The sequence below is a fragment of the Xyrauchen texanus genome, chromosome 1 (assembly GCF_025860055.1).
Source record: "Xyrauchen texanus isolate HMW12.3.18 chromosome 1, RBS_HiC_50CHRs, whole genome shotgun sequence".
Taxonomy (NCBI): domain Eukaryota; kingdom Metazoa; phylum Chordata; class Actinopteri; order Cypriniformes; family Catostomidae; genus Xyrauchen; species Xyrauchen texanus.
In genome coordinates, this window is record NC_068276.1 from 24,411,709 (window position 1) to 24,426,413 (window position 14,705).

Here is a 14,705-nt window from a genome sequence, read left to right on the forward strand (position 1 = left end):
TGACAGGAGCTTCCAGTGTACAAACAATACAGCAACAAGACATGGATAATAATAAAAAATAAATCAATTAAAATAGATTAGAATAAAAATCTAAACTGAAGCGCCACAAATGGTTTTACAGAAAGCAGGTGTCTTGAGACACATTTTAAAGATTGAAAAAGTACATTTTTAATTTGAAAGGGAATCTAAAAAACACAGCGGCAAAACAAAAAAGTTTGTATAGCGCATGTTTACATAGAAAAACAAATAGTAAACTGGATGTTTGCAAAACCGTTGGGGATGGTGTTAACGGTTTTGCAAACCGTTAACACCCCCAACGGATGCAAAACCGTTGGGGATGTTAACACCATCCCCAACGGTTTTGCATCCCCAACGGTTTGCAAAACCGTTGGGGATGGTGTTAACATCCCCATTAGCCCCGTCCACACCGCCGGCTGCATTGCGTGACAAAGCGCCACAATCTCATTCATTTTCAACAGATATCGCCGTGGTGAGAGACAAGAAAATTTAAACTTTATGACAAGCGACATTCGCGAGCGACTACCAATGAGACTGAAGACAGTGGAGCTCACGTTATCCGTCTCCAGGCAGTGAATGTGATCAGTGCAGGCAGGACGGAGATGTTCAAAATCAAATCAAATGAAATCACTTTATTGTCACACTACTGTGTACACAAGTGCAACAGTAGGTGAAAGTCTTGTGTGCAGTTCCGAATAATATAGCAGTAACAATTACAATAAACAACATATTTACACAAAACAATTTGCATAATAAATGTACACAAACTTACACAACACAATATACAATGTACAGTAAACAATACACACAATATAGAATACACATACAATAAAAATAAAAAATAAGGGTAAGGGTATATAAAATATATATACAGTAGTTGAATTGGGGAGAATATATTTGACAGTCCAGTGTGCGATACAAGATGATAATTAATAAAGTGCAGTGCTGAATGTTGATCGTGAGAAATCAAGTGTTCAGAAGTCTGACTGCTTGGGGGAAGAAGCTGTCATGTAGTCGGCTGGTGCGGGTCCTGATGCTGCGATACCGCTTGCCTGATGGTAGCAGTGAGAGCAGCCCATGACTCGGGTGGCTGGAGTCTCTGATGATCCTCCGAGCTTTTTTCTCACACGTTAAAAGTTAAACGTTTCTGTGAGTGATTTTCACTGTAACCACATACATGGATATAGCCTTATAAAAATCATGCATGGAAAACCTTGTCGGCATTCCGATGAATTCACATTTATACATTTACAGTATGTATGATATCATATATTTTATACAGGTTATATAAAAACACTATCTCTTGCTAGAACCAACAGAAATTATTCCTTGTCAAATTAGAATGATGTATTCGTTTTACCAGCAGTTTAATCTGTAATCAGAATTTCCAAAGCTACTATGGCCTGACATGCAGTCCACCAATAACATTAAAGCAACAGCAGTAAGAACGCCCACCAGCGACACCAGGCAACAATGAGCACCATGTCAGGTGGAGGTCTTTGGCCGCCACCTGACGAGGCTAAAGGCTACAGCCTCTAGCATCAGTCGCTAGTGCTCCTCTTGAGGTCAGGAGAGTGAGGTTTTACACATTGCACAGATATCTATAATCTGGCCCTGTGCCAGATTATAGGTAACACCAAAAACACTGTGGTAACACCATTATTATAAAGTCGGAGTCTGGGGTAGTACTGTGGCACTAGTGCAACACCATGCTGACATAGAATTGTCTGTTTAAACAGTTTTTCCCTCTCGTTTTTGAGAACATTTGAGAATATGAACCAGTTGAAATGTATTATTTATTTTTTGTTCTATGCACATTATTTTAAAATGCACTGCTCTTTTTTTTAACAGGAATGTTCTTTGCAATAATTTAACAGGGTGCTGTATGGTTTATACATTGCGTCCTCTTATGGACCAGAAATGTCATAGAAGCTACACAAAAATAAAGTGTTTGCTTCAGCTATTGTGTTTTTCATCTCAAATTTGCTTGAATGACACTATTGTTTTATTTGTAGGATTAGGGTAGGGACAATGATTTGGTTTATTTCAGACTGATCGTTACATGACCATGGCAACATGGATTTTGTGGCTTATTACACATTTAGCTACATTTTCCCATTGAAATGTCCAGTGGGGGGTGCCCAAAGGCGAGTGAAATTGTGTCGCAATCAGACAAGGTTTTAAAGGTGAACATCAGAAAGAGAGTTGAATGAGTAAAATGTACCTCCCTAACCTAAAACTTTAACATACACCTAACCAATAGTGATCTAAAATCAAATGACAGGTAGACACAAAACAGACATATTTACCCTTAACCAACGCCTAAACCTAACCTAACAGATAGTGTCCAAAAACAAGATGAGAAATGAAAATTACATTTTCTGAAGGATCCACGTCATCTCATGTTGCTTCCTTCTATGACACTCATCTCACCTTGTGCGTTTGACTAGTCTCGAACCTCGTACTCCAAAGTCAAAAGTCCAAGACTCTATCAGGTGAGCTACTGTGCAAGCTAAACATATTTAAATAAGTGTGTATATGTAGAGGGGTCTGTAATACAAGTGTTAAAATGTATAGTTTTTCAAATGATGCATTATAGTAAAAGTGTTTCGATATCATAACATTGCAGTGAGTGAGTGTGAAAAACAAGTGTTTTATAAAGTCTCAGTCAGCCTTTTTCGGAGTACTCATGATTTGTGTAAAAGTGAATGAAGTTGTTCTAGCGCCTCTGGTGTTAATTTGAATAGGAAACTGCATCAAAACATGTTAAAGTCAGTTTGCACAAAACGTAGTTACAGTAATGTTAATTCTATCAGACTAGTTTGGTTTATTTAAATCTACAATAACAGGTCAGCCTTTTAAGGTTAATGCTCTATTATCCCCCATTTGCTTTTTATGACACCATTGGTTAGTTAGGGTAATGTTAAAGGTTTAGGTTTGGGAGACAGGTTTTGTTAATTAAAAACTCCATAGATCATGAACCTTAAAAACCTCATCTTTTTAGGGGAACATTTAACTTGCTTTTACTGAACTCCGTGAACATATATTGAAACTGCACATTGAAACGAGCGATACGTAATTTCGTTAGTCATGTAATTTTCATGACATCAGGCTGTATTCATACCTCATATTTGCTCTTTTGTGGGTTTTGTTTCCCCTGATCCCCACTCACCTTCATTCAGTCTAAGCACCATGCAATAAATATATATACAATAATTAATCAAAAGCAGTCCCCACCATAGTTACATGTCCAGATGCATTTTAATGCATTTCTTCACAGTCCCAAATGTAAAATCTTTTTTTTAAAGTAGGTCCCAAAACCCTCTGTTCTGTAGAGTTATACTCTTGTAATCTAACAGGCCTATTTTTTGGATATCAGGTTCAATATTTGTGTTGGAGGTGTGCAAATAACACCTGCTTTCCTGGTCTGCATACCTTATGCTTTTATCACTTTATCTCTTCTGAGCTCACTCACTGCTGTTACAGCTCACCGACTGGCCAATATTTTGAAATGTTGAAAACAAGCTGTGTGAGAGAATCTGAGGTGCCGTGGACTCTGGAGTGTGCATTGTTTTTAGCAAGGTTGTGGGCAACCGGGTGCAGACACATTCCTCTGTAGGCTGTCATATGGTGAAAATAAGGAGAGCTGATAAAAGTTAAATTACATTTCACTTTGGCATTGTCAAACTTGACTACCCAACCATCGGGATTTTCCGCTCCAATTTTCAGTCATTTTGCACAGGAAGCTCTTGCAACAATAAAATGTTCAGCTGTGTGCTTTGCTTGGGAAGTCTGACAATACAATTTACATACATTTTTGGGTGAACTATTCTTTTTACTTTTAAGAACTTTAATACTCGCAAAGTGCACATTTATGTAGAAATTGGCTTTTACAAGTAATTCTATTCAAATAAAATTGGATACCTGGCCGATTTCTTAACTTTATTAAGAAATGCAGCATTACCTGGTTTAAATTAAATTGTGAGATATCTGCAAATTACAACATAATGAAATCAAAGCAAACAATCTACAATTACATTTATATTTACTAATAAGGAAACATTTTCATCTGTAAATTTTACCTTAGTGGATTCTAAATCACAAGATTTATATTTTTTTTCCTCCAAAACCCATGTGTAATTCATGAAATGAATCTCTCTCTCTCTCTCTCTCTCTCTCTCTCTCTCTCTCTCTCTCTCTCTCTCTCTCTCTCTCTCTCTCTCTCTCTCTCTTCTATTTTCATGGTAATAAATATTCATGGCCGTTAAGTTTTCTCAATTTAATTAAACCTGCATTGGCAGGTATGCTGGGTTATGAAGCTCAGATAGGGAAATATTTATTTTGGGACAGAAACTCCTCCCAATTTTAGTGTCTGCACACTAACGTCCTCATTAATGGGCTGTAGTTTTGGCTGGAAACAGAGAGAGTGGGAGTTAGTGAGAGAGAAAGAGGGACAGAGGGAGGGAAAGTTAGAGAAGAGGCTTGATCTGATAAGCTGTGCAGCTGAGCTCTCCTCTGGTCCTGAAAGAGCTTGATCTCTGATCGGCTGTCAAATACTTTGCGGTGAGTGAAACTTCTGGCAGGCCATTCTCAGGACTCTCGCAGATTGGAGAGGTTTGTTTACTGACTCTCATCACTTCAGCTGGATAACAACTTTCCACTAGAGCTTTTCTCTTATCCTGCTACCACTCACAGGACAAGTCTCAGTCATGGAATGAGCCCAGGAGGAAGTAGATAATCTTCTCCACTCTAGCAGGTAAGACAGATTTAGGGCAGAATGCCCTGCAGAGCAGCAGAAAAAGAAATACAGATTTGAATGCAAGGTTGAAACTTAACATTTGAAGCTTTGTGTTTAAGTGGAGTAGAAGTTTATTTACTCTTGTCAAAGAAAGTAGATTGTGCCTACTCGTAGCACACCTGAAGTGATGAGGTATCAATACAAGATTAAGGCTCTCGGGTAGGTATGAATGGCATGGTACTACTGCCCCATGAACCCTAATGCCTATAGGGCTTAGTTTGGTACATCTGATAAGGAATTACCCCTGAGCCTGTTGTTTGCTGTGAAATTGGGTAGAGCTGACCTTTGGACTACCCCTAAACCTAATTTGCAATAACCACATATGTAAAAAATAATAATAATAAAAAAAAAAAAAATATATATATATATATATATATATATATATATATATATATATATATATATATATATAAACAACAACAACTTAGAACTGTGTTTAAGCCTGCTTGCTTAGGCAAGGAATCTTACTTTGATATATGGAGTAGAAAACACAAAGAAAAAAGGAACTGGCTTTTCTCAGTGGGCATTGCTGATCAAAGCTAGAATTCTGGATTCTAAGTGCTGCTATTTTTGTTATTGCTATTTTTAAGTGTTGCTGTTGGTGAAGAATGAAATTGGTTTAATCAGGCATTTTTTAGCACATTTGAGTACTTAAAGACCACTCGATAATGTCTTCTGATAATTTTGTATTTTGATTTGGCATTTAAAATGGGAAGGTTCTTTAGTGTGTTTGCTTGTAGAGGACTTTGCATAAAGATTACCTTTATGTAGCTAAACATAACTAGGCAGTAAATGACCATCTTTTTAAAATGAGTTCAAATAGAAATACAAACAATTTAAAAATGTTAACCGTATTGGAGAACTCTACAGACCATAATGCAATGCAAGTAACATTAACTGGTCCCTTAAACTTTTTGTTTGTATTGCAATGCTCTTTAAGAGACACTAAAATGATATGTTAATCTCACAGATAGGTGTTCTCATATTAAAAGGGGTGTGGTGAGGTAAGACATCTGTGGGTGGACTTTAACCTGCTGAATATCAACAGGCAGACTACCTCACAACACAGCTTTATGTACTAGATGTTACATGTAAAGCGAGGTTGTGGTGTGCATAATGCTGGATGTACATGTTATGCATACATTTTGTTCGTCAAAGCATAGCACAGAATTAAACGCTTAAGCAAATCGCTAATGTAAGGATAGTTGTAATGAATAATTTCACTATTATTATACTTCTGGTGTAGTAGAGTTGGGGTACTCAAGTTCGGACTTTGGATTTTTTTTCTGAGTCCGGCTCAGTCCATGTCATTTGTGATACAATGAAAAACAAACAAAAAATAACGTAACATAGGGTGACCATACATCCTCTTTTCCCAAGACATGCCCTTTTTTCAGACCTGATAAAAGTGTCCAGCCGTGATTTCAAAATTGCCTCTAAATGTCCGGTATTTGTCTTTATCTTCATAATGATGTGCTCTCTACAGTTAGTACTATCATACATTCTGTGTATTTGATATACTGTGCATCAGTTTTGTCCTGTGCATGTCCTTCCTTGTGATTATTCTGGCTGAGAGCAGCAGCGCGCACTCTTGCAAAGTACTTTTTAACTCTCTTGCCCATGCGTCCGTGCTGTATGTATAAGTACACTTTACAATGTAAGTTCCCAACTCTGCAAATTATTAAATAGAACACAGTTGTATCAGACGCACACTTACTACGCAAAGTCATTTCTAACTGAAAATGTTGACTATATCGAGACAATCAAATTTACTACATATCAGAGACATTTAAACTAATATGACTGATGAAATTGACCATGATGGAAATTGTACAACTCAGTCCATCACATATTTGTAGCGCAACATCTGTGTGTTACCTGTAAAGCTGGCACTTGCGTTTCATTGGAATAAAGTCAGAAAATACAATGAAGAACACAAGAGAGCAGAGAAGTCTCTGTTCACCTATTATCTATAATAAATATATTGTGAAAAGAATGAAACGTCAGCCCAAGGTCGACATTTGACTTTTGGGAATTAGGCTAGACCTGGACACAGCAGGAGGGCTGAAAAGTGTGAAGTGTAGTACTGTAGTTTATAAATATTTTTTAATGGTATCTGATCTTTTCTGTTTTTATTATATGTTGTTGTATTTCATTTTATGGGCATTATAAAGTGTTTTAATATTACCATTTATTAAATGTATTAAACACATTCAGTACATTTAATTAATTACATGAAATGTATTTCACCCATAATTGTAGATAAAACTAAACTAAATTGAATGGACAAATTGAAAATGAAGTAGAAATAAAAACTAAATAAAAACAATTAAAATTTGAAATAATAATAACTCTGTTGTAATGACTAACACAGCTTTCACTTTCTTTGGTGTATGTTTGAGTGGAGGAGAAAAGAAACAAATAATTGAAATATCAAAAGAACGCAATAAGAATTGTGTTAAAGGACAGTTTTGTCTTCATACACCTAAAGCATATGCTTTCATTCTGAAACCTCTTTGAAATTTGTTCAGCAGTGCACTAATCGTTTGTTTTTTGCATTTCTATTGACAAATTGATTTTCTTAGTTGTGAAGCTTAAAATAAGCTTAAAATATTGATCTTGAGTTTACGGTTATCATTTAGATCCAGATTCTTGAACAGATTCATTCAGACTCGACTCTGACTCGACTAAGGTGGACTCAAACCCAACACTATGGTGTAGTGTAATCAAGAAAACAGATGGTCTGTTCAATAAAAAATCAGCTGAATGAATATGTTACAGGCCTTAATTATTAAAAGAGTCACAATAAGGGGTTAGCAAACTTAATAAAAAAAAAAATCAGTAACCATTTACTCATTTACTCACCTTATATCATTCCAAATCTTTTTGACTTTCTTCTTTGGTCAACAAGAGGATATATTTATTATCCATAGAATAAATGTGAATGATGACTTAGGCTGTCAGTTAGGACTGGGTGATAGGATGATGTAATCAGATATCGACAATATCTGACAAATATCCCGATGCCAATTGCAACAATCATTGACTGATGATGATTGACAATTTTGGAAAATTACAAATTCTTGGAGCTGGGAAGTCACCAAATATATTAAATATCATCACAGGGTTTGAAATTAGCAGCCTTCAAATGTTGATAGCCTACATCATGCGAATGGCGGATGGCTCATCTTCCACTGTATCGGGCTAACTGTAAGGCGTCTCGGAATGACACATGACAAGAAATACTGTAAGACACAAAGACACACACTTGATGAAACACACTTTATAATATTTTGAAGAACAGATGACAGAAAAGCCGTTGATGCGCTTGTCTGACGCACTGTTTGTTCAGAAGCATGCAGCTTGAGCGTGTCTCGTGGAAAACACGCATGTAAAGAGTATCTAACTTTTTCTTTATTTAAACATTCTGCCTAACTTTTGTTCCAGAGAAGGAAGTAAGTTAAGTTTGGAACAATATGAGGGTGGGGAAATTATGACAGAATTATTGCATTTGGGTTAACTGTCTTTTTAAATGTAAGCATCTTCAGTAGGAGAACACGGTGTGCCATGAGACAGGACAGTCTTATGCCTTTATCATGACACACTTTATCTCTATATATCTGCATTCACTTTGATCTCACAGTTTTAAATGCTCTGTTCTTTGTGCCTCTGCAAAAATTTAGATTAATCATGTGCATTTTTCTTGTCACCAGAAATTAGAACAATACAGCAGTCGTACAGGGATGAGATTCATTTCTAATAATGTCATAGGATGCATCATTGCAAAACAAACAACACTACTGTTTGCCTTTCTGTTTAACCACCAATACTAATGCAGAGAATTCCATGGCAAGTAGTTTGGAAGTAATGCGATGAAAACAAAAGAGCCAAACAATGCAGATTCCTAATTAACAGTGGAAAAAATAAAACTATTGTTTAAGGCCAGAGCAGTTCAGCAAAGTGCATTATGCTTTTTGGAAGAAAGAGCAAGAGTAAATCAGGAGATAGTCATGTTTTTTGTATAGGCTGCACTTCTTTGACACAGAGTGTTACTTCTCAAAACAATCTGGTAGATAATGTAGTTTTTGTGGTCTGCATGACATACATGAAATTACCCCAGAGAAAATAAGATGTTAGATCTTAATGTCCCATGATCTCCAGATAAACTTCATTAGTAAAGCAATAAGCCACGAGAGGCAGTGCGTGAAATGCATAAGTTTAGCTCTACTGACAACATCTGTGATATGCTGTGGATTGCCATGGAAAATAATTTTGACTTTAGTTTGTAAAAGCAATGCTCATACAATGGAAGTCTATAAGACAATTGCTTAAGGGAGGTTTTTATAAAGTTGCTTTTTTTAAACTCTGGCGATAATATGACATTTAGTTACATACGACACAAATACTGTATTAAAAGATCATTTAATTATTAAAGGGAATAATAAAAAATAAAAAAAAAAAGGATTTCACCAAGTGATATACGTAGTTCATAAATTCAGCACACATGATGCTATTGGGTCTGTTCTAAAACCTAGTGAGTGTCCGCCGGAGACAGCATTTTAAGACATCATAGACGCATGCTCCTGACACAAAGGCTGGTTCAAAAGTTATCTTAATTATGCTGCTTCTTAAAATCTCGTTTTGACCAAATTTTAAGAGGTATCATCGTATGTATCCTTCCCCAGGTAGGTGATCCCAGAATGCACCGTGGAAAAATAAATCCAAGATGGCGGATGAAGCGAGAGAAATTTAGATTATAAATATCCTTATAATCCATTAAATACTAGAAGTATCAATAAATAACAGTTTATTGTTAAAGTAGTTCTCTTGCAATGACTTTCACTTTTTGATTTAAAAAAAAAAAAAAAAAGGAAAATGGAGTGCCAAAAAAGTATTTAGAGAGAGGAGGGGAATGGGATTTGGTAATGTTGCAATATGTTGCATGTCATAAAAACCCCACTGCACAACGGCTCCACTGAATTTAACTTTTTGCTTGACCAATTTTTTCTATGTTTCTATGTGGCGCTAACAGGCTAAAATCAGAAAATCCCATGTTTGGGTCTCATTAAGTTCTTTTCCACCATTGGATTGAATTTTTCTCACGTCGGACAAATTTTACGCACACATCCGCCAGGCGAAAATGATAAGGCTAAGAGATGAACGGTACAGATGTAGTAGCACACCTCTTCTCAGCAAACCACTTAATTTAGGTATTAAGGCTCCAGCACACTAATGGTAAAGTTCGTCTTTGCTGTATTCAACTTCTTTTTGGCACTCAGAGAAGAACAGAGCAATGACATAATATTTGCGAACATCCAGACACCCTCCACGCTGCTGTGGGAGGCTTTTAGTGGTACATTTACATTTATATTTACATTTATGCATTTGGCAGACGCTTTTATCCAAAGCGACTTACAGTGCACTTATTACAGGGACCATCCCCTGGAGCAACCTGGAGTTAAGTGCCTTCCTCAAGGACACAATGGTGGTGTCTGTGGGGATCGAACCAGCGACCTTCTGAATAACAGTTATGTGCTTTAGCCCACTATGCCACCACCACTCCACATTTAAATATGAGGATGCGCAAGACTTCATGTAAAACATCAACTAATATGACATTAGAATATGTTATCAATGACTTTATGCCTCATGAGTAATACACCCAAGATCAGTAAAAGAAGCTGTTTTAACCACACGATTATGATTTAAAGTTATATATACAGTAATGTGCAATTTGCAATGTTTACTTTGTGCATTTATGGCCCTAATGTGATAACATGCCATACACGCCAAATGTGCCAAATACACTGTTATTATAATTTATGATAACACTGATACTACTGTAAAGATTGGTGTATTAAAAAGAGTGTTAATATGCAGAATACAGACAAAACAATGATCATAGGCATATCTTCGGCAAATGTGTGAATGGCTTTCGGCTGCATACGGCACATGAGTGAATGTGTACTTAAGAGTATTTGTGTATATTTAATTCCCTTTGTAGACTAATAAAAAAAAAAAACACATGACATGTTCTTGGAAAATGTATTTACATGAGCGATCGTTCAGATATAGATAAGTTTGCACCAGCTCGTTCATAACTCTGCACGATTGTGTTCATATTGACTGATCATAACTGACTGAGCGGGAATTAGTTGTCTGCATAAAAGCAGGTGGAGCTCCAGATCACACCTACTGATGACATGGACCAATGGTAGTAACAAGGTGTTTAGCAGTTGGTAAGAAGTTTTCTCCGAAACAAATGCAAAAACACCTACTACTTTGGCCAGATTTTTTCTAAATGACATCACACCCATTTGTTCTTCGATTGCTTAGGAAGTGTGCAGGGGCCTTTATTCATGTCTGTAATACAAAAGGACATGACGCTTAAGATGACGCTTCACTCCATAGAGTTCAGTGTGGAAGCCCCTTAATGCTCCAAAGTAATAAAAGTAATGCTTGTCTTAGTATGACTTTTGTATGCTTAAAGCTGTTCAGTCATCACTTCTTACTCATGTGTAGAAAGTGGAAAAGAGAAGAAAGTTTAAACTAAGAAAGCAGTGGCAACATCTGTTGAAATCTCTCTTTGGCTCTCTTTCTTCTATAAAGGACAGATAGATGGTCTCTAGAGCACACCTGAAGGAGGACTCTGCTGGCAGTTCTTAAAACTTAATTTCCAAGCCTGGAGTCCACAGAGAGTCATTGAGGGATGTGACTCCAAATAGTTTTTAAAACATAATAGATTAGATAAAAGGCAGATAAGTGACCTAAAAGGCAGATAAGTTAAGTTACTCACTTGGGAGTCTCTTCTCAATCATCAAATTACCACCACTGAGGGATGCGCTTTTTCAGCCAAACACACTGCACAGAAAAATAAATAACCAAATCGATGACAGCCAGCATATATAGTGTGTGTTATTTCACCATTATTTTCACCCTAAGAGATCCCTGTCCTGTTTTATTCCAGCCAATGACAGCAAGATGTTTTAAAGCCCTAGTTAAAACAGTGAATGACCCCATGTAGTTTAAATAAATAAAGTTTCTGCAGCAGTTTGTGCTTAGCCGTACACTTTGTGTTAAATAATATAAGCGGGCTTGGCACACATTCAGCACTGCTCTGCGAAAGTCATAAGAATTCTTCAAAGTTAGTGTATTCCTGTTGAATGTGGCTCTTATGGCTACGTCACCCACAGCAGGGGAGGGAAGTGCCAAATGATACATGATTAATAATGGATTACTCATTTTGCTTTTCTTTTCTTCATCTCTCTCATCTCTCAACCTTTTCTTCTTCTCGGATGCAGCCACAACCAGAGGACGACGACGTTCAGACATCCTGTGACGGGACAGATCTCTTCAGAAAACACTGACTTCATATTACAGGACCCGTGAGTGCTTTTTATTTTTGATTTGTACCATATAATCTGTACTTGAGGATGCATACTTCTCGTTATTACTGAGGACATGTGGTTAAAGCTGACGTGTGTCATTTTCTAAAGTTAAAATACTTCACTAGTCACTAACAAAAAATAAATAACAAATGTGCACTTGTATATGTTTTGAATACTATTCTGATGCTAGTGAAACTTTGTAATATGCCTATACTTGCTTAATGTCCAGAGACAACTGTATGCCATTTGTTGGTTGATTTAAACAAAAAGTGTGAATGCTTTGGGTGTTGTGGCTCTATCAAAACTTTGCTCTGTTTGCATTTCGGCCAACCTGACTTAACCAATTATGAGAGTTTGTTGTGGGACTTCCAGCTTTTTGACCAATGCCCGATGGGGGGAGTGTTTGGGAAATCTGTTTAAATATTATTATTATTTTTTGATGTTCTGTTTTTTGATGCTAGTGGTGCAAAAATTACAAACCTCGGTTTTAAGTTCATTGTAATTTATTTGTACTGTTAACCATGTTTAAGAATAATCAATGGGAGCGTTGAGTAAATGTTTTCTAAGAAATATTGATAAAAGAACATCATAAATGGATGTACTGTATAATACAACCATTGTCCATGTTACTTGCATGCATTTTCTTTTATTCACCGCTTTTTTAAAAATGTTTTGCTGCATCTATGGCTGTGTAAGCTATTGCTATTATATACCTTTCGCATTGTGTGTTGAATCTGTAAATCAGTTGGAGATGTCCAGAGATAATGATAATGATGGGTAGTGCTGTTATTGCATTTTACTATAAAGATGATGTGCCATTTTCTTATTTGGAGCTTCTTTGGAGACTAAAGTCAGTTTAATTGAAGGATTCTGTTAATCTGTGCCATATTTTGACACATAAATAGGGTTGGTACTTGCACCCACCAAGTCACAGTTCAGTAAGCACATGTACAAAAAATGTAATTACAACACATCTTTCTATTGCATTGTCTATTGCACATAACAACAAACATACAAAGCAACCAGTGTAGTCCGATTCACAAACAAATGAGCCCCATAAATCAGTCTCAAACTGAGTTTAAATCGATCGAATGACTCACTGGGTCATTCAGAGTATTACGTGACTTGTGTACTGAACCGCAAGTCATTACTTTTGGCATGTTCAACTTGAAATGAACCAAGAACTGGGGGATCGTTAATAGAATCGTTCAGAAACCAGAACTAGATTTGGAACCATAATCAGTAAATTCGTTGCGGTTCCCATTCCTAGCTGCAAATGTGTAGGACTAGGAATGATTAAGTGATTCCAATACTTTCATGTTTCTAAAGTATTTTATGTATGCATATTCAGATTTTTATCAAATTAATTATATGATATGGTGATTAATTACATTTATTGCAGTTGATCACATATATAAATATTTGTTGAGAAAGCCCCTCAAAACAAAAAATCAGTATATATCGATCAAGTAATTTAAAATAGTTATATTTAAATATTACAATGATCCACATTATTGAACTTAAGCCTATAATTGACCTAAAGTCCACAGCAATGCATTTTGCAATTGAATTTGTCAATCTGTCCATGATAGATTTATTATAAGGGATTTTCTAAGGACGTGCCAGTTTACACACACCATAGCCAAATACATTTAAACTCAGTTTTTCACAATTCCTGATAGTTAATCGTTGAAAACATTCCCTGTCTTAGGTCAGTTAGGATCACTACTTTATTTTAAGAATGTGAAATGTCAGAATAATAGGGAATTATTTATTTCAGCTTTTATTTCTTTCATCACATTCCCAGTGGGTCAGATGCTTACATGCACTTTGTTAGTATTTGGTAGCATTGCCTTTAAATTGTTTAACTTGGGTCACAACAATTTGGGTAGCCTTCCACAAGATTCTCACAACCAGTTGCTAGAAATTTGGCCCATTCCTCCAGACAAGTATTAAGTTTTGTAGGTCTCCTTGCTCGCACATGCTTTTTCAGTTCTACCCACACATTTTTTATCGGATTGAGGTCAGGACTTTGTGATGGCCACTCCAATACCTTGACTTTTTGGCCCTTTAGCCATTTTGCCACAACTTAGGTCTGCTAGGGGTCATTGTCCATTTGGAAGAACCATTTACGACCAAGCTTTAACTTCCTGGCTGATGTCTTGAGATGTTGCTTTAATATATCCACATCATTTTCCTTCCTCATGATGCCATCTATTTTGTAAAGTGCACCAGTCCCTCCTGCAGCAAAGCACCCACTCAACATGATGCTGCCACCCCTATGCTTCATGGTTGGGATGGTGTTCTTTGTCTTGCAAGCCTCACCCTTTTTCCTCCAAATATAACGATGGTCATTATGGCCTAAGAGTTTGATTTTGTTTTTTTTTTCATCAGACCAGAGGACATTTCTCCAAAATGTAATATCTTTGTTCCATGTGCACTTGCAAAAGACTGTCTGGCTTTTTTTATGGTGGTTTTGGATCAGTGACTTCTTCCATAAA

At 36.5% G+C, this 14,705-nt stretch overlaps 1 protein-coding gene across 1 annotated transcript in view; it reads left to right on the plus strand.

The window, feature by feature from the left end:
• LOC127629018 (pleckstrin homology domain-containing family A member 7-like) overlaps nt 1–14,705 on the plus strand; it is a 155,604-nt gene that overhangs the window by 67,716 nt on the left and 73,183 nt on the right. The window contains 1 exon segment of the mRNA XM_052106064.1: nt 12,118–12,201. Within this exon segment, the coding sequence (XP_051962024.1) occupies nt 12,118–12,201 (84 nt within the window).